General features: G+C 32.3%; 1 protein-coding gene across 1 annotated transcript; it reads left to right on the forward strand.

Annotated features, from left to right (window-relative positions):
* Nucleotides 1-1,821: 1,821 nt before the first annotated feature.
* LOC127707947 (integrin beta-like protein 1) lies at nucleotides 1,822-26,857 on the forward strand. The gene is made up of 21 exons (XM_052212705.1): nucleotides 1,822-2,077; nucleotides 3,058-3,143; nucleotides 6,267-6,371; nucleotides 7,581-7,641; nucleotides 8,372-8,430; nucleotides 9,233-9,309; nucleotides 9,692-9,743; nucleotides 10,266-10,318; nucleotides 11,497-11,593; nucleotides 15,085-15,248; nucleotides 15,842-15,914; nucleotides 19,571-19,646; nucleotides 20,133-20,242; nucleotides 20,581-20,667; nucleotides 20,983-21,121; nucleotides 21,885-22,004; nucleotides 22,281-22,336; nucleotides 22,940-23,026; nucleotides 24,747-24,870; nucleotides 25,505-25,612; nucleotides 26,563-26,857. Exons 1-21 carry the CDS (start codon nucleotides 2,017-2,019, stop codon nucleotides 26,625-26,627), a joined length of 1,860 nt encoding a protein of 619 aa, XP_052068665.1. The 5' UTR covers nucleotides 1,822-2,016; the 3' UTR covers nucleotides 26,628-26,857.
* The last annotated feature ends 30 nt before the right edge of the window (nucleotides 26,858-26,887 follow it).

Below are 26,887 nucleotides of genomic sequence, written 5' to 3' on the forward strand. Positions count from 1 at the left end.
TTAAAATCAGTATACAAGTGCGTACAACTACAACTATCAATCGTGGAATTGATTCCCTGCACTTTGTGTCCAGTTTTTTAATCAAAATGAACGTTACAAACAAGGTAAGCAATGCTGCATTCTAATTAAGGGATCAGTAATATTCAATCAATTTGAAGAATTTTCATCGTCAATCTGTATCAGTGTATGAGACGATCGCATATGGGGAATACTCTTAACTACAGTAAATTAGCGTATCCCGACTTCTAATTTGATAAAGAGTCGTAAAATGTTCATTTTCATGTTGATTCCCCCTTTTCCCAAATAATAATGCAAAAATAAACCACAGAAATGATACCCGCTTATTGGCCTCAATTTACCTATAAATCAATTAGTATACAATAGTAAAACTGTTTGTTCTGTACATTTCAATAGGGTACTGTTTCAATATCTTTTTCAAAATTTAGAAAATGAAAATATAAGATCGGGATTTAGGATGACATAAATCATCAATACATTATTCACAGAAACGAATTAGGCTGGTCCTCTCCCTTGTAACATATACCTTTGTCAGAGCCAAACAGATAAAGGACAGAGAATCAGTCTAAGAAACGAATTAGACTGATGAGTGCTGTCCCCTGGCTTGATACATAAGCTCAATCCATCAGATTTGAGACAGATTTATCAGTCTAAGAAACGATTATGCTTTGTTCGTATGATTAATCTTGATTTGAAGTCAATTTCTGCAACAAACTTGAAATCTGATTTGAAGATATAATCTTAAAAGACAAAAGTTTACCTGAAAAATCCTTCAACAGATAGCAAAACAACGGCATGCAATAAAAACGTGACGTCTAAATATAATATCCAGATTCGATGACGGTAAATATCCGGACGACAAGCACGCATTTGACGATATTTTGAGAGGTGTCACATTTTGATATAGCACAAATACGAGTCTTATTTTTTTTTTTTAAATCAGAGATAAGTGCCTGTGGTTTAATAGCCAACACAAATTAGTGAATAGAGAGAAAAATAATCAGCAACAAAATGTATAAAGAATAACTGGAAAATAAAGAATTCGGTGATGTAATACTGATTACAGAAATAAAGGATGCACAGAATAAAGAAATCATAGAATTACAGATAAATTTAATAGTAATGTAATTTTATGAGAATTTTAGAGAATAATCGTTATTTTTTAAGGTAAAGAAATATGCCCCAAAAATTAAAATAAATAGAAATGAAGGACCCCAAAACCAGACCCTTGTGTATACTTGTATTTATAAATACTTTATATATTACTATAACTATTAACTTGTTTTGTTGTTTTTTCAAATTACGCAAATATCACATCTGATTTAATTCTGATAAATGTTAACGTTGTCAACAAAAAATATATAGCTTTTAAACATTTTATCGGTATACAACTGCTATTAGCATTCTTAATAACGGACTCCTATCATTTTTCAAATGATTTTAGGGCATTGCACTTTGTCAACATTTAAAATCAGATCTAGATAGACGTACCAAAGAATTATATCTAATCTGAACATAAAGATCAAATAGGTTCTTCTAATGCCAAGGCATACAAAAGGGCCCGTTCAATAAAAAATGAAGTCTTTCTTTGGTTTTGTTGTCGGTTTAAAAGCCCCTGACTTTTCTCCGTTTATTAAATACTCCTTTAATTTGATATCACGGATCGTTATTAATAAATTGGATTTTTTATATTACTTTTTAAACTTTGATAGAATTCAATATAACTTCTAATTCATGGGCAGACATATTACGTAGTTTGTTTAATCACTTTTCTTCAAATATTTGACCTTGACAAACAGGTAATAAAATTGATTTTAGCACCAAATTTAGATTTCTCAATTTTGTCAACGCAAATATGTGTAAGAGTATTTAGTGTCAATTATGTTTACTCATAATTTCACTGTGTGCCAAAACAAATAAATAACAGAATTTACTATCGGTCAAAATAGAAAATAGTGACCAAAGGTCAGGGAAATATACACAGGAAAATACAATATCATGGAGTATCAATATATGGAATTCATACAAATATTTTTGTTTATTTCCGTTGCAATCTCAGGTAAGACGGATATATAATTTCATTGATAACCAAAGGTACATTATTTAAAAAAAGAAAACTATTGAATTTCATGATATAGGGCCTAAGACTTCTGCTACAATTGCAATATTTTGGAAAAAGGAGGACCATTATGGAAAAATTTATGATAGCCCATAAAATCGTACAAAGTTCATAAATCTCTATCCCCATTTTAAGTCTAATGTTGCCACTGTAAATACAGTGAATACTGCATCTGCTGTCTCAATTGAAGTCTTTTTGGACAGATTTTTCTATATACTATATTAAGATACATGTCAAATTACTATGTAGACATTGAGTCCAAAACGGGAGTTCAATTTGACAGGTTTTCACTTTTCCACATGTTTGTCAATGTTAAGACAAGTTCTACTATCATAAATAGTTAGTTTTAATGACAAGAACAGTATTTTCAAGAATTTTTAGATTACAACGTTCAGAGGAAAATATCCACGTTGGGTCTAATTTCAACTGTTGATTGATTGGTTGGTTTGTTTACTCATAATGATTCATAGATCATAGTTAGATAACGAAAATCAAAGTTATATTGGATGTAACGCCACGAATGTCTTTCAGATACATATTCATTATTTTTTCATAAAACTTGTAAAGTTTTCATGATTATATTAAAATTGTCATCAACAGCGAAGTGTAGCGATGAATAACATTTAGATTTTATAGATATATATGAAATAAAATAAAATATCATTTAACTTCTTTAATATTCAAATGCCACTTAATTTCAACGACTCATTAATTTTGACCTCTCTCTTGTTATCCTTTTAATATACACATGTGCTGGTGGTATTTTGTTGAAAAGGAAAACAAGAAAATTAATGTAGTTTTTTTTTCTTTAGTAGAATGTTTAGTGTTGCAAACTGTTTTTAAAAAAAAATGTCTGCTGAACAAAGTTATAAGCTTGGTATCTTTAATTAGTGTTAATAATACCTCTTGTTTTATTTCAGTAAAAGCTGATGTGAATGAATGTAACGCCCTTTCCTGCTCAGACTGCTTCTTACTAAACCCTAAATGTGCATGGTGTGCATCGCCGGTAAGTATATCAAATCACGTATATGTACATGAAAAAGGGACATTTCGCGATTACTTTAATGAGACAGTTACCAAACGACACAAAAAAAAAAACCACAAAACATCTGGAAGTCAAATATGCAGCTGTTTGTGGTAAACGAGTTTCAACAGAGACAATCAAATATCTGCACCAAATTCCCAAAGCAACCACAAATGAAATATGTAACAAAAGATAACCACTGTTTCTGACATGATTGGTTGTTGATCAATCATTGCATTCAAATTTAGAACGAAAATTATCACAACTTATGCAAAATAGATAGATCATACAGGGTGAAAAGACAGTGATGAAGGGTTGGGAATTTGTACAGCTAATAAAAAATAATGGTATGGTGGATAGAGGATAGAGGAAGAATGTTTGCCCTGCAACAGACCGCCACCAACGTACCCTTAAAAGATTTGTTCCAAGCGTTCTTTAACGTGTAGAGTGTGTGGAATTCCTCTATAATAATATTTGTTAGATATCAACCCTCTGCCTTATAAGCTCGATCTGTTGAATAACAATTGGTACACACATTGTAGAAGAATAGTGTACGATATAAAAATAAGGAGATGAGGTATGATTGCCAGTGAGACAGCTATTCACCAAAGTTCAAATAAAGTGGATATAAGCAATTATAGGCAACCGTACGGCCTTCAACAATATGAAAAACCCATACCGTATAGTCGGCTATAAAAGGCCCCGAGTCTATATATTCTACGTAATCTCTTATCTTAACAAACGAGAGTCTTATCAAATCATTATTATACCTCAGTTATTATTTTCTATATAAAATAAGTACACAATATTTTCACTATTTTTCAAATTGCAAACGTTGAACTATTTTACCGGTCAATAGTTTCCAACTATTTGCCCTCGATGAAACTATTTGACCGCAAGCGTCATTATATTTCGCGGAATTTCAACTGCAGCTACGGGATTGGAGGATGTTGAGAATACCGCGGGAGTTACGACGTCGCGTTTTACCTATTGTATCTAGGGTTTAAATCCTTCTTCTCTAATGAGAAAGGTAAATATGCTAGATATACTTACTGGAGGTGTGATGAGATGATTAAAGCTGTTAATTTTCTCCTTGATAATATTTATGTACGTTTCGGCAGCAAAGTTTATCGACAGGTTGTAGGTATTCCTATGGGCACTAATTACACCCCTTTAATAGCAGACTTGTTTTTGTACTGTTATGAATTACAGTTTATGACCAAACTCAGTAAAGACCCGTCTAAATTGCATTTAATTGATAAATTCAACAACACTTACCGTTATCTTGATGATGTTTTTTCGTTAAATAATCAAGAATTTTCTCAATATACTGCCGAAATTTACACAAAGGAACTTACTTTAAATAAATCAAATTTAAACGGAAACAACTGTCCTTTCCTAGATTTAGATATTTCGGTTTTACACGGGAAACTCCACACTAAAATTTACGACAAAAGGGACGATTTTTCGTTCCCTATTGTTAATTTTCCCTTTTTGGATGGTGATGTTCCTTTGGCACCATCTTACGGTGTTTATGTTTCACAACTCGTTCGCAATGCCCGTGTCTGTTTTGACGTTTTTGATTTTAACGAACGTAATCTATGTATTACTGGTAAATTATTAAGCCAGGGATTTCGTTACTTAAATTTACTTAAAACCTTTACTAAATTCTTCCACAGATATAAAGATTTGGTTTTGAAGTTTGGTTGTACCTGTAGAAAACTTATTTCAAACGGGATTGCACATCCTCATTTTTACGGCAATATTGTTTACCGTGCCCGGAAATTTAGAAACGATCCTGGTAAACTTATCGATCCTTTAAATAAACTTATTCTAAAAGGTTACCGATTCAACACTGTAATTAGATCATTAAATATTGTTTTTATTGGTACTAATATTGATTTTGTTATCAGTAAATTAAAAGCAAACTAAATATTATTGTTATATACATATACACATTCATGGATCTACAATCTGTCGATACCTGTATCTTGGCATTGCACAAGGTCGTGTTTTTCTCCGACTGTTTATGACGTCTTTACACTAAATCCATTAGATGTTGGATGTGTACTGATTGATAAATTAGTCTTAGATGCATGATTATTTTTATTAGTTGTTAGTGACTTTGAACTAGCTGTCAGTAACTGCGAGTACTCTAAGATCTGTACTTAGTGTCTTTTTGTTGTTTGGATGTACAAGTACACGGCCACGTCCACTTGTATTTGCAGTATTTGTATTTTTATCCATCTGATGAGTTAAACCTCTTTCAACTGATTTATTTAGTTCGTTCTTATGTTGTACTGTTACACCACTATCCCAGGTTAGGGGAAGGGTTGGGATCCCGCTAACATGTTAAACCCCGCCACATTCTGTATGTATGTGCCTGTCCCAAGTCAGGAGCCTGTTATTCAGTGGTTGTCGTTTGTTTATGTGTTACATATTTGTTTTTCGTTCATTTTTTGTACATAAATTAGGCCGTTAGTTTTCTCGTTTGAATTGTTTTACATTGTAATTTCGGGGCCTTTTATAGCTGACTGTGCGGTATGGGCTTTGCTCATTGTTGAAGGCCGTACTGTAACCTATAGTTGTTAATTTCTGTGTCATTTGGTCACTTGTGGAGAGTTGTCACATTGGCAATCATACCACATCTTCTTTTTTTTATATTGACGCCAGTGCAGGACGTAGCCTTAGCATTCAGAATATATATGAATTAAACGTTTAACAGTATGGTTGTGTATCTGCTTTTTATATTACGATAATTGATTTAGCCCCGAAATTTATTGTCTGTTGTTTCTTTCGGTATAATAAAACACTTACTGACTGAGTATTCGTGGAATAGTAAGTTTATTGTCCCCTCGAATACAACTATTGCCCTCGGCTACGCACCAGGGCAATAGTTGCACCTCAGGGGACAATAAACTTACTATTCCACTCATACCCAGTCAATAAGTATAAAATGTATTTTTTTTAATTGTTTATACCTTTTATTCTTTGAATTTTATTTTATATAATTTTAAAAAATCTCCAAACATGAAAAGTTACCATGTAAGAACAATATAAATTATCTCAATATGAATTAACTCAAACAACTTTGAAATTATATAGGATTTTGAAGGAGGCGAATGGGAACGATGCCAGAATGTTCGAAAGTTTCGAAAATCTTGTCCAAAGAAAGAGCTATTTACTACAAATGAAACTCCAAATTTGCAGGTAAATATACAGAATTGTAAGGTAAAATTTGATAGTGGAATTTTTAGAAAGTTTCGGTTTTTTAAATGGCAATCAATTATAAACAAGAGAAATTTACTATAATATATAATTATAAACTCATGGTTAACTTTAAAAAAAATTGATAAAACAAGAATGTGTCCATAGTACATGTATTCCACACTCGCACTATCATTTTCTATGTTCAGTGGACCGTGAAATTGGGGTCAAAACTCTAATTTGGCATTAAAATTAGAAAGATCATATCTTAGGGAACATGTGTACTAAGTTTCAAGTTGATTGGACTTTAACTTCATCAAAAACCTACCTTGACCAAAAACTTTAACCTAAAAAACTTTAACTTTAAAAACTTTAATATGAAGCGGGACAGACGGATGAACGAACGGACGCTCATACCGAAAAACATATAGTGCCTCTAGGTGGGGCATAAAAAGTGCAGCATGAAGTTTGTTTATTTCAAGATGGATGGAAAACAAAACAAAGAGGCTGAATATACCATTATTTTTATTCTGCTTAAGCTTCGAAAATGAATATGGAACTATATTTATCTATAATTCGTCTGTTTGTTTAATTAGTCTATATGAATTAATATTCATATCTCAGGTTCTTGAATTCTGAAAATATGGGATGTATTAATCATGATTCTGAATTGAAGCATATACATATATATATATATATAGTATTCTTGATGTGCTCGTTAACATTTTCATTAAAAAAATAATTTATAATATTTATAGGCAGTTCTTTTTTTAACAATTTGCGATATGTACATGTATTCTAAAATTATATCAGACTTCGGAATACCTTTATTCTTATCGTCGTGTATTGTATTAGAATTGATGCATGTTCTTCCTGGTTTTCTTATTCTTTCTGTATTCTCAAATAATCAGCCATCTGTTCCAGTGAGAATGATATACCAAGATATGAACAGTTTTTTTGCCTTCGAGATGAATTGACAGAAAAAGAATGGTACTGAATAGCCACCATCCCCTGTTTTGGAAATTATAGAGAGAAAATATACTCCTAAAATATATATACTCAACTACAAATGTATTGGTTATGTTAAAGAAAGACAAGTTTTATTTTATGATGTTCAAGTGATATTAAAGCAAAACGGGACTGAAAGGGATAGGATTATTATTGATTTGATGGTATTCTATATTATCTTAATTTTTTTTTTTTATTTTGCAGAAAAATAAAATTGAAGAAAATTTAGTCAGCATTTCAAAAGCGACCATAAATCTGCGTCAAAGCAAGTATTTAAATATTCGTTACATATGATTAATACAAATTACACGCTTTAAGATTGTGCACCACGTTAAAAGGCATTAATGAATTGTTTCAGCTGCCGTTTTCGATTTTTTAAGTTTTGCCTTTTTCGCTTACAAGCAATATAAGGCCTGGTTTTAATCGGATTGGGAGGGGTTTTACTTCATTCAAGGTTACAAAAAACGGTCTTTCACAGTAAGTAAAGCGAATGAAATAGAACCAGAAAAACGAAAACATTTGGTATTTTTTTTTTTTTTACCATGACCGTTATTAGAATGCATTGTAGTTCTTTTTTATATTTGCTTAAACCACTCTTATTGCGTTAAGGGTTAATACTTGAATATCTCTTTGTCTTGAACTGAAATTCTAGAATATGGTTTGACGAGTTTAAATACAGTATGTACATTAATTGAGGGAATGAATTTTAATCAGGCTAAGTGATTTTGCCATACATAACTTGGTTTAAAAAAATAGTTAACGACCTTTCCTTACTGAATAGCACCCACTCCAAGGGTAAGTATGTAGACACAAGATGTTGAGGTAGTAAGGCATTCATTCGAATATCTATACGGACCGACAAGTACCATAGTTCATCCTGCTAAAATGAGTAGCTCAATGTCCACGTATATATATTGTCATAAATACGAGATCGTGGACTTTTCTATAATTTTGAATAATCGAATTTGATAACAATAACTATCGTCTTGTTTCAGATGCATCCGTTTCGTTTCCTTTAACAGTTCTAGTGCCACGAAATACAAGAAGAAGGAAGGTATGTTTAAATTTTCATTTCAAGGGGACAATATAATGAACGCTCACAGACATGTATAATCCCGCCACAGTCTGTATGTACCTATCCCGAGGAAGTGGAAATGCTGCTGTATTTTAGTGGTTGTCGATGGTTCATGTCTGTCATATTTGTTTTTCGTTAATTGACTTGTTATAAATCACGTCCTCGGTTTGCTCGTTCGAGTTTTGTTTTTTAACATTTTATCATGTCTTTTGAAGTTGATTTTACGGTATGGGTTCTGTTCATTGTTATAGGCTGTTCGGTGAACTACAGTTGATTACATCCAAAATATTGAAATCACATTGTATTTTGACCGTCTTTTTCTTTGCCCTCTTCGTGTGTTTGCAAAGCATATACAAAAACATTTCCGATGTTATCCATTTTTTTCAATTTTGAACTCAATTAGTATTCCTCATCTCTCCTCAATTGTTAAGAAACATATATCTACTCATCCTCTTTTTCTGTCCAGTAACAAATGAAATAAATCGGTTCCAGTACTACATTGTGCAATCCTTTTCCCTGAAGCAGTTAATGAATTGTCATAGTATAAACTTTTGCAAATATGTGATTCCATGTGTTGCAATTAGGGGTTTATTTTTTTTCTTTAATGATAATTCATTTTTAAGAAATGCATGTACATATTATATGATTCATTCAAATCTTCGAAATTTTTTTTTTTTCTAGGAACGTGTGTAATTTTTCCATTTCTTTTTATCAAACACATTTAGGTCTTATTGTTTTAAATGTGTGATGTATTCTAAGAAAAACTTTCTTTATTTTTCAGGAAAATGTACTGGTAGGAGGATGGAGATCTAACAAGAAGCCAGTAGAGTTAACAATTGAGTCAGACTGTAAAAACGGGTGAGTGTGTATAAATTAAGTCGACAGTTCATTGGTTAAATTTGTTCAACTCTTCTGAAAACTTATCTTTTGGGTAGCCAGGCAATGTTGTGTTAACAATTAAGAAAAGTAAAACGAAGAATACACACAAACAAACAAACAATCAATGTTTAGAAATGATATAATGTGGGTTATATCGAAATTAAAAATTAATCTGAACAAAAATAGAATTTGTCAAGGTATAATTGAGAAAGGATTTATATTTTGCAACTCTTTATCATAATTTGATACATTCTATAATTCATTGTATAGAAGTCTTGGTAGTACTATTGGCAATTATTGGGTTTTATTTGCAACATTGCATTGCAGATGAGTTATTGTGATTAACAAAATCATTTTGTAGGAGAAGGAAAGGTAATAAGTTTGTCTGCAGAAAAGTAAAGAAAGGCCAACAGGTTTGTAAAATTAACACGTAGATGAGGGTCTGGATAGGGTTAACAGAATAGAGAATAACGGCAAAGAAATAATAAATAGAGAAAAATAAGCAAAAAATATAAAGAATGGTGATAGATGGGGTGCCAAATCATAAAGAATAACTGTGGAAAATAAAATAAATTGGGTAATACGATATTGCTTACAGAAATGAACGATGTAAAAAAAATAATGAAATCATCTAATTATAGAAAAGTTTAATGGTAAAATCATTTTCATTAGAATTCAACAGAATAAGCGTTAATGCGGTAAAAATTTACAGAAATGAAGGACCCCATCCATAATGCAGAAATTAAGGACCCCTATCCAGACCTTGATAAATGCTTGATAAATCATTGTGTTACCTTGCTACATGTATTTTAGTATTCTAAATGGTATAAATACAGTTTATGTTTTTTTTATCTTAATGTATACTTTTTATGAAAAACATTATAATTGTTATTTTAACTTCAAATACCCACATTGACATATTAAATCTATTATAGGTGACGTTTGAATTGACAACTAGACTGAAAAACTGTCTTGATAAACCAAGAGGGTATGTACATCTTCATTTTCACTTAAAATATTAGAAATTGATTAATATGTATCTATTATTATCTCCCAGTTGATACGATATTCCAAGGCTTGTATTTCCTATCATGATTTCCTTGATAGAGGGTTGCTGCTCACAAGGAAGCTATTAAACCAAGAGTTCCATATGATGAAGTTGAAATCATCACTTCGTAAATTTTACGGACGCCATCACGAGTTGGTTGACATTTATGGAATTTCCGTTTCACAGATGACAACGGATATGTTCGAATTGTCGTAACTACAATCCCGTCCCCTTTTCCCCGAATGTGACCTACAGAATTAGACTTATCACCGGTTTTGTACTAACATATGGATCACCTGAGATCAACCCAGTTCTTGGTGGGATTCGTGTTGCTCAGTCTTTAGTTGTCTATGTTTTGTTTTGTGTACTACTGTTTGTCTTTTTCTTTTTTAGCCATGGCGTTGTCAGGTTATTTTCGACTTATGAGTTTAAATGTCCCTAGGTATCTTTCGCCTCCTTTCTTTTTTAAGCACTATATAAGAACAATTAGTGATAATATATCAATATTCATACCAAAAGAACGACAGGCAGGTGTTCTGGAAGGGTCCTGCAATAAAACGTTAAATACCAATGTGTTGTTCATCAGATTATGGTACAATATTGGTCACGACTTTGTTGACTGCAGTTTAAAACTACCAATACTGTGTAATATGGAAAATTACCCCTAACTCCCTCCATTATTATGCATTGCATTATATCTGATACTATTTTATGTTGTATACGAAACTATTTAATGTCTTATTTTGCTTAAAACATAGACCGTTTGAGTATACTGTCATGTAATAGCTTAGCCTGAACTTCAGTTGTTATCGTTGGTTGATTTCTGTCATATTTGTTTTTAGTTTGATGTTTTATCATAAAGCAAACTGTTGGTTTTCTCGTTTTAATTATTTTGTGACAATCGGAAACTTTTATAATTAACTATAAGGTTTTTCTCATTGTCGAAGGTCGTATGGTGGCCTTTAGCTGCTTACATCAACGTCATTGTGGTCTCTTTTGGACAGTTGTCTCATTTGCCATCATATATAGTATACTACATCTCTTTATTGTTATACGTAAACTTCAAAATTTTGATGGCAATTAAGACAAAGTGTTAGATCTTACGCTTTCTGTTTTAGACGCTACAATATTTTGGTAAAGATAGGAAAGGCCAAGAAAATAGTTAAAGTGGATATCAGATATATTTGTCAATGTAAAGTCATCAACAACAGAAATGTAAGTTCTGAAGTTTTCTATGATTAACTTACTCACGACACCGTCAATCACAGAATTTGTTATGTATTGTATTTTTTTCTGAAAAGAGTTTTGTATCCTTTACAACAATCTCACGCATGCAATTATTTTATTAAAAATTGATAAAAATGAAAAGAACTTGACTGTGTGAATTAAAACTTTAGTTTCTAACTATTTTCTGAACTTATTAACAGGTGGTAGAAACCCAGTGGTAAAAAATGAAAATAACACTTTATAAACTGTGTGCATTCGAAACGCTTTTCTGGATTTATCTTCATCGGAAACGCTTTTCTGGATCTATCTCCATCGGAAACGCTTTTCTGGATTAATCTTCATCGGAAACGCTTTTCTGGATCTATCTCCATCGGAAACGCTTTTCTGGATCTATCTTCATCGGAAACGCTTTTCTGGATCTATCTTCATCGGAAACGCTTTTCTGGATCTATCTTCATCCGAAACGCTTTTCTGGACCTATCTCCATCGGAAACGCTCAAACCCAAACACTTGTAAGTCAAGAATGTATAATACTTGAGTACATTAGAAGCTATGTGACCAAACGGGACCTAAAAGGAATAGCCGGTCAACATTGCCCGAAGGATTTGGAAATTAAGTCATAATAACTTCAAACTAACAAGATTGTTGGGTGTTCCTAGAAGCTAGGTGGTAATTGCTGAGTATTACAGTTTGCTTTTCCGATAAAATTACACACGGGAAAATTCAGTGAAATACCATTAAACAACAATTCCAAATCAGCTTCAAAGAATTTAAAACCATGGCGTTGTCAGTTTATCTCGACGTATGAGTTTTAAATATCTCTTGGTATCTTCCGTTGTCAGTTTATTTCGACGTATGAGTTTTAGATATCTCTTGGTATCTTCCGTTGTCAGGTTATCTCGACGTATGAGTTTTAGATATCTCTTGGTATCTTCCGTTGTCAGGTTATCTCGACGTTCAAGTTTTAAATATCTCTTGGTATCTTCCGTTGTCAGTTTATCTCGACGTATGAGTTTTAGATATCTCTTGGTATCTTCCGTTGTCAGTTTATCTCGACGCATGAGTTTTAGATATCTCTTGGTATCTTCCGTTGTCAGTTTATCTCGACGTTCGAGTTTTAAATATCTCTTGTTATCTTCCGTTGACATTTTATCTCGACGCATGAGTTTTAAATATCTCTTGGTATCTTCCGTCTCTTTTTTGCTGTTTATACTTTGTTAAGTTTTTTTCCATTACATATTCCTGGTCAGGTTAATATCATAATGGGGATCTAGACATTAATTCAATTGTGCAAGTGATATGAACATGATGTTTATAGTTCGCATCCAATTTGGTGTAAAATAATCAATTTTCATTTCAAACTATGGTTGATCATTGAATCTACACTTTTCAGATCGTTCTAGTTCCTAAACCATTTTTTCCGTTGAAAAGGGCATAGACACAATAGATTTTTTTCCATTAAAACAGTGAATTTGATTTGAACAGAATAAGAAATTAAGTCATTTCGGTTAATTTTCAGACTTGCATGTTGACGACGGTAAATTCAATACCATTTAGACAATTCGCTAGCAGTCAAATAGAATTTGTCAAGGTATAATTGAGAAAGGATTTATATTTTGCAACTCTTTATCATAATTTGATAACGTTTCGACGTATGAGTTTTAGATATCTCTTGGTATCTTCCGTTGTCAGGTTATCTCGACGTATGAGTTTTAGATATCTCTTGGTATCTTCCGTTGTCAGGTTATCTCGACGTTCAAGTTTTAAATATCTCTTGGTATCTTCCGTCTCTTTTTTGCTGTTTATACTTTGTTAAGTTTTTTTCCATTACATATTCCTGGTCAGGTTAATATCATAATGGGGATCTAGACATTAATTCAATTGTGCAAGTGATATGAACATGATGTTTATAGTTCGCATCCAATTTGGTGTAAAATAATCAATTTTCATTTCAAACTATGGTTGATCATTGAATCTACACTTTTCAGATCGTTCTAGTTCCTAAACCATTTTTTCCGTTGAAAAGGGCATATATAGACACAATAGATTTTTTTCCATTAAAACAGTGAATTTGATTTGAACAGAATAAGAAATTAAGTCATTTCGGTTAATTTTCAGACTTGCATGTTGACGACGGTAAATTCAATACCATTTAGACAATTCGCTAGCAGTCAAATAGAATTTGTCAAGGTATAATTGAGAAAGGATTTATATTTTGCAACTCTTTATCATAATTTGATAACGTTTCGACGTATGAGTTTTAGATATCTCTTGGTATCTTCCGTTGTCAGGTTATCTCGACGTATGAGTTTTAGATATCTCTTGGTATCTTCCGTTGTCAGGTTATCTCGACGTTCAAGTTTTAAATATCTCTTGGTATCTTCCGTTGTCAGTTTATCTCGACGTATGAGTTTTAGATATCTCTTGGTATCTTCCGTTGTCAGTTTATCTCGACGCATGAGTTTTAGATATCTCTTGGTATCTTCCGTTGTCAGTTTATCTCGACGTTCGAGTTTTAAATATCTCTTGTTATCTTCCGTTGACATTTTATCTCGACGCATGAGTTTTAAATATCTCTTGGTATCTTCCGTCTCTTTTTTGCTGTTTATACTTTGTAAGTTTTTTTCCATTACATATTCCTGGTCAGGTTAATATCATAATGGGGATCTAGACATTAATTCAATCGTGCAAGTGATATGAACATGATGTTTATAGTTCGCATCCAATTTGGTGTAAAATAATCAATTTTCATTTCAAACTATGGTTGATCATTGAATCTACACTTTTCAGATCGTTCTAGTTCCTAAACCATTTTTTCCGTTGAAAAGGGCATAGACACAATAGATTTTTTTTTCCATGAAAACAGTGAATTTGATTTGAACAGAATAAGAAATTAAGTCATTTCGGTTAATTTTCAGACTTGCATGTTGACGACGGTAAATTCAATACCATTTAGACAATTCGCTAGCAGTCAATAACGATCTGTTCAGTCTATATTCAGACTGTTCAGTAGGTATTGTTTACATATTTACCTATACAAAAACAACAGCAAACTGAAATGTCTAAAACGCTACTGAACAGTACTGGCCCGACTGTAATGTCTGAACAGTGAGAACTGTATTTACAGAAAAATAACTCTTACTAAAACTTAACGTATTTCATGTTCAGACGTTTCAGATGATGTTAAGGTCAAAATGACTGATTAAGACTAAAGTGCATTTACTTGTATCGTTTGTATGAAGCTGTATAACAATAGATATATCATGATGTGTGTTTTTGTCAGTTACTGTTCATGTTAAGGTAGCTGTCAGCACAAAATAATTCCATTTTCTACTGTAAAATATTTGTAACCGAAACGTTATGCCTTAAAATATTCTAGGTATCATCATTATTATTATTTCTGACAAAAATAATGCATATTGTTTTTAAAAATGTATCTAAACAAATAAAAGTCTAACAACATATTTATTTTGTTAAAGTATGGGAAGAAGTGTTCATATAACACCAAACGAAATGTGGGTGATGGAAATTGTGTATTACAAGCTACAGTTGTGGAGGCCCCACCACCACAGGAGGAGGACATTTTAGATGTCAACCTCGAATGTCCATTTTCCAAATCTGAATCTGAGAATATTTGTCGTAGGTAAGAACAAAATTTGTTCTTGTATGTAGACTTTAATAGTCAGACTTGAAAAACAAAGTTTATTTTTAGCTTGGTTTTTTTTACTCGTCAAATATTTTCACATTTTTACACTTGTGTCATAGATTTTCCATAAAAAGCGAGTCGCAGTGAAAAAAAACTACAAAATTTGCGTTAACAATTAACAAACAATCAATCAATATAACTACAAAATTGGCGTTAACAAGTAACAAACAATCAATCAATATAACTACAAAATTGGCGTTAACCGGTAACAAACAAGCAATCAATATAACTACAAAATTTGCGTTAACAAGTAACAAACAATCGATCGATATAACTACACAATAAAATTTCCCATTTCAACACAACTGTATCGGTCCCCTATCTGTATTTTATCTCTCAATTTATTCGTTAAAAGAAACATCGCTCGACTTTACATGCAATAACAAAAAGCATCAGACTGCTGATTGTGAGTGAGATTTCAACGCTGAGTGAATAGTGAATAGGTAAAACATTCGCGTGCCTCATATTAAACTAAAAATCATTTATCATAATTTTCTCTGTACTGACAAATGTCGCTTTATTTCATATAGTCCTAGAATTGGTAGCAGAGAAAATGAAGTTTGTTCTGGAAAAGGAGAGTGTATTTGTGGATTATGCAAATGTGTAGGTATTCGTGGTAAACATCTGTAAAAAAAAACACATTTTTTTTAAACTGATCGGCTGGATGTTAGAAAAAAAGTAAAATAACAAAAATACCGAACTTCAAGGAAAATTCAAAACGGAAAGTCTATTATCAAATAGCACAATTAAAAGCTCAAACACATCAAACGAATGGAAAACAACTTTCATATTCCCGACTTGGTACAGGCATTTCCTTGTGTAGAAAATGGTGGATTGAACCTGGTTTTATAGCTAGTTCAACCTCTCACTTGTATGACAGTCGCATAGAATTCCATTATATTGACAACAATGTGTGAGCAAATCAAACAGACATAATAGGTAAAACTGTCAAAAATTGGGGTACAGCAGTCAACATTGTGGTTCATTCTGGTGATGTGACATTCCCGTATGAAAAACATGACACGTACTCCAGCCGGACAGTAGCCGTACTGTAGCCGTACTGAGAACCGTACTTATAATATTCATTTGGATTTTTCTTTGAATTGCTTATAATAGATACCCCGGCTGGACTTTCAGCGAAATTAGCCGTAAACCGGTTCGAAATATTTAAATTAGCAGTAGTCCGGTTCATAAAGTCCAGCTGGACTTTAATAAAAGTACGTCTGAAAAAAAATCCAGCCGGCATTTCTAGCAAAAATATGGACTCTATAAAGTTCAGCTGGACTTTACAAAGTCCGGCTGAACTTTAAAAAGTCCAGCTGGACTTCAAAAAGTGCGGTTTGACTTTTAAAGATGATCTCAGCAGGGGCGAATCCAGCCATTTTCAAAAGGGGGGTTTCCTAACACAGGATTAAGGGAGGTGGGGAGTCCAACCATATGTCCCCATTCAAATGCATTGATCGTCAAAATAATGGGGGGTTCCAACCCCCGGAACCCTCCCCCTGGATCCGCCACTGCTCAGTTTTTCTTCAGATGGTTGATTCTTCTGATTTGATTTGCATCATGCATCCCTTGTTATAATCTGAAAATACAAAAAAAAAACAGATGACATTATGCATATATACTGGTTATTTCTTTTTCTTTTTTGTACTGTCTTACTGGCAAAACCAAGAAATGGGGAATTGAGAAGCTAAATACTAACTTCTAAAAATTTGTGGTTATAATAGCCTAAATAATTTTAAAGTGGCTAAGAATAAAATAAAGTTGGCTTTGAAAATCACTTAAAGTGTAGAAAATCACTTAAAGTGTAGAAATCAAAAAAACTTTCAAATAATAACCATTCCTTAATACAGAGGGGAAAAAATATATAACAATACATTTTTTTACATAACAATTCAAAACAGGAAGTGACAGTGACATAACAGACAAGATGAAAATTATTGCATGAATATAAATATTTGATGTAGGTTTTATTCTTTTTACTCTTCAAAAATAAGAATTAAGCTATTTATAATATTGTAATTATTTTATTAATATGTTGAATAAAAAGAGCATATCAGATAATATCACCAAAATGGTGGAATTCAATTTATTGTACTTACCAGAATATGCAATCCAAAACACATGCAAACAGCAATCTTCCTAAATTGTCATTGATGCCAGTCAGAAGGATCCATCTTCTCTATTTAATGTGAAAAGAACTACTTCCAAACATTTGCTTTACATCCAATTATGTAAAATTCTCATTTTGTTCAAGAAAGAAGACACATCTTCCTGTTAATTCCAAATTCAAATTTTGTTGTATTGCAATACATGAGGTTGTTTAAGGAGTTGTTTTAAATGTTCCTCTTATGACTAATTGTATGTGCCTTCATTTTGAATATGTGATATATTAAAAAAAGAAAATCAATTATTAATTTGTTTAATTATGAAATTTTTAATAAAAGTGATAGTAATTGCAGAAATATGTATTTCAAAATGTGTTCTCCTACATATGGCCTCAATCTCTGTGGAGATAGTACTTCCTGTGACCTGTCCAGACTGAGGTTAATTGAAAACAGATGGCACATTTCTACAAGACTAACTGCTATTAAATCACTGTTATATGGCTCAAGTTTCTAATTGATGTTAAAGAATGAATGATAATTATTAATGTTATGCATTCATCTAATTAAATATAAATATACTAGAAAATGTATAAATTTAACCTGTAACAGATGTTGCTACTGTTGTTTTTTTTATGAAAAAAGTAGAAATGTTAAATAGTTGTTGTATTAAACATATTAACTTGGATATAATTCAATCAAAAGTCACCAAAATTAAATTTTAACTTTCCATCAACAGTCTATGTTAAATATTCCATAATGGAATTGAAAATATAGGGAAAGTATCACATCTTATAGTTTGAACTAAAAGTATATTACAAAAAATTATTTTATCATTATTATTACTTGCAAACTTTCATTTTTAACTGTTTTAAATTATGAAAGAATTGTTCCTTTCAAAGAACAGAATCTATTGTGGCAAACTTTTTATTTCTGTAAGGGTAGATTTGCCTGATGAAAATTTTCTAAGTCTAAATTCCTGTTCATAAATGAATGTAAAATTTTCTAAGACAAAAATCCTGCTGATCATTCTACAAAGAGGATAATTTTCCTCAAAAGTCCAGCCGTGTTTATTTTCTTGTTAGCATTACAAAAAGTGCGGTTGGATTTTTAAGAAAATACCGGCTGGCAAATAACCCAAGTATAAGAAAAATTACGTGTACGGCTCATGTCAGACTGGACTTTTCAAAGTCAGACTGGAATACGTCTCAAGTCAAGCTGGAGTCCAGTTGAACTCCTGTTGAAATTTTTATACGGGAATTATCTACCAAATGACTGAAATCTTATTAACAGTATATAATTGTAAGAATTCCGGAACATACTAATGTTTAAGTACACTACATGGTTTTACTAATGATATCATACAATATTTTCTAATATATACTAGTACATTACTTCCTACAGTGTTTAGCTGTTTTAAAGACTGATAAGCAAATGTTTGTGCATCACAATTTATAATTTAAACTTAAACTTACATGTAGCTGCTCACCTCTTTCTGTGTATGTCAATTCGTCTAGAAAAAATGACTAGCAAACAACTATTTTAACGTTTTTATTTCCTTGTATTATTGTCACTTTCAGCACCATTCAATTAATAGACTTTCAGTATGAATTATCCCTATTTGTCTGAGTTCGAAACTCGGTACGGGTATATATTTTTCTCTATCTAAAGTCGTTATATATAGATAATTTTTTTAAAAAATAACGAAATGAAAATAAGGTCGAACTTACGATAGGACTGGTACTATTCTAAATATACATGTGATCATTAATAAAGTAGCATAAATTATAGAAAAAACAATTCTTACACTGGACCCAAAAGACATGTACCAGGTAAATAAATCGAGAGGAGTTATGAAAAAACGGGTTGAATGGTATAGTTTAGGGAGTATATTTAAACATTGCGGATCAAAATAGCTGTTGCAAATAGTTTTTTTTTTTAAAAGCTAAATAAATGTCTGTTCAATTGACTAAACATTAACTTCTTTTTTTACAGTAATCATTTGTTGTTTGTAATAAATATTTAAGTATTATGAGTCAAATATATGAGTAATTCAAATGAAGTAGTTTCATTTACATTGGCATTAGTACGAATATTTCGAGCTTGCAGATTTTGAGTTTTAACAGATTAGCTTTTTAAACTTTTGTTTTACAGAATAATATGTATCTTGGCAAGTTTTGCGAATGTTCTGACAACACGTGTCATCGGCATAATGGCTTTTTATGCGGCGGTTAGTATTCAGTATTGTAAATTCGGTACATGTAATTTCTATTGATATTATTGATAGATGCGATTTCCATTGAAATTATTGGTAGCTGTAATGTCCATTGATATTATTGGTAGATGTAATGTTCATTGATTTATTGGTGGATGTAATGTCCTTTGGTATTTTTAGTAGATGTAATGTCCATTGATATTATTAGTAGCTGTAATGTCCATTATTGGTAGATGTAATTTCCATTGATATTATTGGTAGATGTAATTTCCATTAATGGTATTGATAGGTGTAATGTCCATTGATATTTTTGGTAGATTCAATTTTTATTGATGTTATTTGTAGATGTCATTCTCATTAATAATCAATCCATGATGTTTTTGTTCATAATGTACAAAATTCATCAGTTTCAAATGAATTGAATTGTATATTTGTACGTTATACCATGATAAATGACCACTCCCGAGACACAACAATTGTTTCCTCATATCTCAATTTCAGGACGCAGTAAAGGACAGTGTAAATGCGGAGAATGTCACTGTAGGGAGGGTTATACTGGTAACAACTGTGGGTGTCCAACAACAAATGCTACGTGCATTGCCACGGACGGAGTAAGTTAATTTTATAGTTTTTTTCATTGTTCTCGAAGGAGATATATCGACCGCTCAATTGATGTTGATGCTATTTGGTTTATATTCATTGCTGACACGAATTTTTATCTAAATTAATTTTGATTTTTAAATAAAACCTATGTCTTGTATATAATTGATGGAATGAAAAAGTACGTAAAACATGCAAAGTATTTTGCATGTTCATAACTTAGAATTAATGTTGCCCCGGAAACGAAAAAAAACCCATTGTTTACAATGAATGGTACATCATACTCTTCATACAGAAATGTAGGAACTGTATTAATTTATAATTTCTGTAAAATTTGTTTTCTGAACAGAGCATTTGTAATAACAATGGATTCTGTATTTGTGGAAAGTGTAGATGTAATAGAGGCTACAATGGATTAACTTGTGAAGATTGTCCGGTGAGTAAAATTAAAGCAGTATAATACGTGTTAGAACTTGTTACAACTTGAATTAGTATTATCACTCAAAGAAGTGGATGTGTTTTAAATTGGGTAAGCAATACAATGTCATGTTCTGTTAAAACCACCTATAAAACTTTCATAAATGACCACTTTGTTCCAAAAGATATATAAAAGCATGTACTTATCATATTGTGACTTTCAATATCATATACTGTACCATAGTGACAGTAATGTGCTTTTCCATTTAATTATAATTTTACATTCACTGTATCAAGTTAATTTCTAAAACAATAATTATTATTGTTTCTTCAGACGTGTGTTCCTACATGTCGGCGATTCAAACAATGTGCCGAGTGTCTGGCTGAGGTTGGACATATAATGCCAAGAACGATGTGTCGGACAGTCTGTAAAGGAGAACTTCCGGAATATTCTATTGTACAAAAGCTTTCAGGTTAGGACTTGCTATGTAATATAATGCAATGATACCAATTAGGATGTGAGCGAATCGTTTAACAACATTCATCAGGTAAAAGTGTATGATACCAACATTGTTAGAAGCCAAAACTTACAATTTAACAGTTCGAATCATTAAAGAAAAAAAGTATTAACAAAAATACCTTACTCCAAGGTAATTCTACAAGGGGGAAGTCCATAAAACATGATAAAACCAAACGAAAGGGGACCTACTAAATTGCAAAGCTTTTAAATTTAAATTATGTTATGTGATAGAAGACAACACTATTAAGAAAAGTGAAAAGAGTATATGCATATCAGTTGCTAACAATGGCAGTTGGGACAGTTTGTTCAGAGACCCAAATTGTCCTTTGCAGAGAGGTTGCAAAGGAATAGAAAGTTAAATTGAATAGCATCATATATTATTTGCATATGTGTGACCTTTCTTATGACATTATTTAAATGAATCCGCTTTACAGACACACAGTGTTAATTAACAAGACTGCAAGATCGGTACCTCATGGTGATCTGTAGAAGAAAGGGTATAGATGTATGCGACAATTCCATGAAACACATACACGTGCGAATAATCGATATTTCAAAGGACCGGTACTTGCATTCCTGTTCTTCATCTTGACAGTTTTTGGAAAATCTTCAATTTGCATTTAAATTTGACCTTCTGTCATTTTTCTTAGAAATCTAAATATTGAATAGGCTATGGTATCATTCTTCCTTCTTAACGACATTTTGTTGCTTTACAGAAAAGGAAGATGCGAAAATTTGCTATTTTGTGGGACAAGATGGATGCCCCCTTAATTTTGAAGTATTGTATAGTTCAAAAGACTTTTCATCACCTGAAGTACGGATAGAAAAAAGAACAGGTACACTTAACGTAAAAACTATTGCCACATTGTTTGTTTTTGTTGATTATGTTCAGTTCCAACGTTTTTCTTTTTTTTTTAACTTAAGTTTACTAAAATTGTATGTTAATTTTAAAGTGACCGTATTTGAACTTTTTTGGTACGTTCTAATGTAAAAAAAAATGGCAGACGAATAATAGCTTATTTCTTTGCTAGATATATACGAATAAATCACGACAACCTTTTATAGAATACGATTCAAGAAGAAGTCATTATAAAGACATTGTAATTTTTCAGAATGTATGACATCACAGAAATGTAGAAGTGATGATCAATGTATATCATTAAACGGGGTGAGTAAACCACTTGTAGTTGTATTATTATGTCACATGGTTTCCTCCTGTCAAATTCTGGATTTGACAATGTCCAGAATTTGACAATGAATCGCTCTTTTTTTTCTCTCCATAATTGCAAAACTCAAATAGAATAAAATCTTTCAGATCATATGCAAAGACAAACGACTTTGACTCAATTTTGTCATCAAATAACTCACAAAGGACTTTTGCTGGTTTGGCAAAACAGTTTTTAACAGATATCAATTGAATATTAATTGTATCTTTACTAACAAGCTTGATTAATGGTATATGTAGTACCAAAACTCATTAAAGCTATCAGGCTTTTAATTTGGTACACCAGACGGGCATTTTGTTTACAATAAGACTTATCAATGGCGTGCGATCAGTTTGAAGGTCAAATCAAATACAAAGTTGTATATGATCACGTATGGGTTCTATAGAAATTCATATGCTGTATAAATAAATTCGATTTTTGATTTTGTCTAGAAAAGATGTCGGACAATTCAATTATCCATATACGTGACTTAATTATGATACATAAATACATACAGTATCGTTGATTGCAAAGCGCTGCATATTTTTATTGTTATTCATTTACAGTCCATTTGCAACAGAAAAGGCCAATGTAATTGCGGTTATTGTGAATGTCAGTCTGGTTATAGCGGTTCAACATGTGAGGAATGCACGGTAGGGTACCATATTACTTTTTATATAAATGACAACAGAAATATCAAGTCTAGAAATAATCTATATTTGAATTTATTTACTTAGTTCTTGCTAAGCCAATGACCACCTATAATAATATATCTTAACTTTTAATTATTCAATCTTCACCAAAGTCTGCCTTGGAGTGTCGAAATTAAAAAATGCGACTCTTGCGCACCACACAAAACATTGTCACCATGGCTAAAAAAGAACAGTAAGGAAACTCCAAGTAATCTTAGTAGGTATTGAAAGCTTGCCTGAACTTGCGGATGAAAATAACATCCTCTACAAAAAGCAGCATGGGTTTCGAAACCAATGGCCATGTGAGAGGCGACTAATGGAGTTCATCGACGATATCACGAGAAACCTTAACAATGGACAACAAACAGACTTTCGACAAAGTAAGCCACAGTCCCTTATCCCATGAACTTGATCATTTTGGAATCAAAGGGAAAACAAATGCATGGATAAATGGCATTCTTTCTGATAGAATACAGCTTGTTGTCATAGAAGGGGAGAAGTCTGACATCATAAATGTAGAACCTTGAGTTCCGCAAGAATCATTACTGGGACAAATCATCTTCCTTTTCTACATAAATGACACCAAACAACATTTCATCAATAATGAGGCCATTTGCAGATGCCTCACTTTCTCATCAGAAAGCAACTGTCTACAAAAGGATCTCAACAAGCTAGCCACGTGGGAAGAAAAATGGATGATGCAGTTACATCCCAATAAATGTGTATGTCTGCCAATCACAAAATAGAAGGGACAAATACACAAAATGTACATCCTCCATGTTCTCAACTTAGAACATGTATCTTTGAGTCACCATAACATCTGATCAAAAGTGGGTGCTCATATAAACAATTTCTGCCAGAAAGCTAACAGGACAATAAGATTCCTTAAAAGAAACTTGAATACTGCAAACAGTGAGATCAAGGAAAAGCAATATATGGCATTAGTTAGACCGACAGTTGAAAATGCAATGGGATCCTCACCACACAAAAAGACAAGCATAAGCTAGAAATGACAAAAAGAAAATCAGCAAAGTATGTACCAAACAGGTACCACAACACATTATCAGTTGTAACCATGCTACAACAGCTAAAATGATCAACACTAGAGGAGAGGAGAAAGAACACAAGGCTAACTCTCCTGTACAAAATTTATAACAAGGAAGTTAAGGTTGTTGTTGGTGATAAACTTATACCACCAGACAGACTATCAAGACATATCAACGTTCACTTTTACCAAATAGCATCTTGAAAGACCAGCATCAGGAGAGAGTCCTTCTTTTCAAAAACTATCAGAAATTGGAACATATTACCGCTGCAGAAAGTCTTGACTCGTTCATGAGACTACTGCATACATTTCATTGTTCTTTCTGTTACAGTGATTTTGGACTTAATAAGTATGCAAGCGCACACCAAACAGTGACAAGATAGTCAGCCTAATGACGTTGGTCACGAAGTGGTAGAAGTGGTATAAGTAAAAGACCTCATCGTTTTGGTACCAATATGTTTTAAGCTTATTCCAGTGAAAATGCTTTGTGGTAATCAAAATTTAAATGTTTTGTAATTTGTAAGATCCAATGAAGTGAAAACCTTTTAGGATTATTCAGGAAGTTATTTATATAACACCTGTTTTATAGATATACAATATAGAAATATGCCTTTCTCATTTTATTTATGTATACAGGGTTGCAATGATGTTTGTGAACAATACAGAAGTTGTGCAACTTGTGGAGCTCTAACCAAATCAATGCGATGCAAAAGGGAGCGAAAGTGTTCTAATATTACAAAAGTTTCTACCATGGGTGGAGGTAAGCAATTATTTAGTTTTCATTGTCATGGTTTGTTTCTTAATTTAAAATGGACATCTGATTTATTGACCTTATACTGCGCTTCTAAACTATATTGTCCATATAGATAAAACTTTGATCATTCACAATTCCATAAATGAGAAACATAAAAACAGAAATATGAATGCAAGATTGTACAATATAACAACATAACAACATAATAAAAAAGTAGATGTGGTATGATTGCCAATGAGTTGATTTTTATGTACAATGTTTGGAGCTTTGACTGGTCGCAACCTGATTTGGAATCACATGTTGAAGAGCAATTGATCAAAAAATGAAACTAAAAGAACGCCAAAACCAGCTTAGGAGCACCTGTTGATTTTCGAAGCAAGCCATAGATTATGCTCAAAGCTGTAGCAGGTCCGTTTTATGTATGCTACTGATCATTTAACACCTGGTCAATGAATAATCTTAAAAGATATTTAATGTACGTGGACAATCGCTCACTAAACCAATATTCTTCAGCACAAAGGCAGCTTTACATGTTTAATGTTTCAAATGATTAAATTACTTTATGGTTTTGTAAAGAATGTAGCATATGAGGAAAGTAGGTGTATCGTTTACCTCGAAATATATTTTTTACTTTTCATAGACCTGGGGCAAATGTGCCAGTATAGAGATCCAGGAAGTCAATGTATAGTTAATTATGCTGTAAAATTCCAAGATGGTCAGGCTACTATCAGTGTTTTAGACAAAACAGGTATAGTGTTTATAGATATTTATCTGTTATGTATATGGTTAAATAAAAGAGAGGCGAAGGATACCAAAGGGACATTCAAACTCATTGGTCGAAAATAAACTGACAACGCCATGGCTAAAAAGAAAAAGACAAACAGAAAAACAACAGTACACCAAACAACATAGAAAATCAAAGACTGAGCAACACGAACCCCACCAAAAACTGGGGGTGATCTCAGGTGCTCCGGAAGGGTAAGCAGATCATGCTCCACATGTGGCACCCGTCGTGTTGCTCATGTAAGTACAGACCCGGTGATATGTCTAATTCAGTAGGTCACATTCGGGGGAAAGGGGACGAGATTGTAGTTACGACAATTGGAACATATCAGTCGTCATCTGTGAAACAGATATTCAATAACGACCAACCAACTGGTGATGGCGTCCGTATAATTTACGAAGGGATGATTTCAACTTCACCACTTGGAATTCTTGGTTTAATACCTTCCTCATGAGCAGCAACCCTCTATCGTCTCTTTTGTCGTAAAATTTTGTTTTCAACCGACCCTCATTGTCAAAGTCGAAATATTAGTCAGACTTAACTTATCTATTGTATCCTTTATCTCAAGTTCGATGGGATGCATCAGATAGTTTCAAAATAAAATTGAGAATGGAAATGGGGAATATGTCAAAGAGACAACAACCCGACCAAAGACCAGACAACAGCCGAAGGCCACCAATGGGTCTTCAACGCAGCGAGAAAATCCCGCACCCAGAGGTGGTCCTCAGCTGGCCCCTAAATAAAATTGTGTACTAAAGAATAGCACAAGCACATTTATGAATAGAATGCATCTTTTGTTACAATTGAGAGCAAAAATTTAAATAGGCTTATGTGAAAAAATAGTTTCGGGATTACTGAAAATTTACAAGGGTTTCATTGTTAGCATAATTATATCTTTTATTTCTTATTTTCAGTTGGTTGTAAAACTGGACATAGACCACTCATTAGAGCAGACTTGGAGTTTGTTCCGAATAAATAGACTGTATTCATTGTAGTAACTATTTCAAGTGTATGTTTTCAAATAGTTTTACAAGAAAGGAAAATCATGAACTGTAAAAAATAGCTTCTCAAATTTTTCAACGTGCACACAGATACTATTATGAGCAATGCAACTCAGACATAATGGTGTTTGTCAATACAATATTATCTGTATTTTAACAGATGTAAAATGATATATTCACTGAATAAAGAAATTGTTTTCTTATATAACACATGTTACATTTTCTACGTTGACTTAGA

This window comes from Mytilus californianus, unplaced genomic scaffold (assembly GCF_021869535.1).
Source record: "Mytilus californianus isolate M0D057914Y unplaced genomic scaffold, xbMytCali1.0.p SCAF_7, whole genome shotgun sequence".
Lineage (NCBI taxonomy): Eukaryota > Metazoa > Mollusca > Bivalvia > Mytilida > Mytilidae > Mytilus > Mytilus californianus.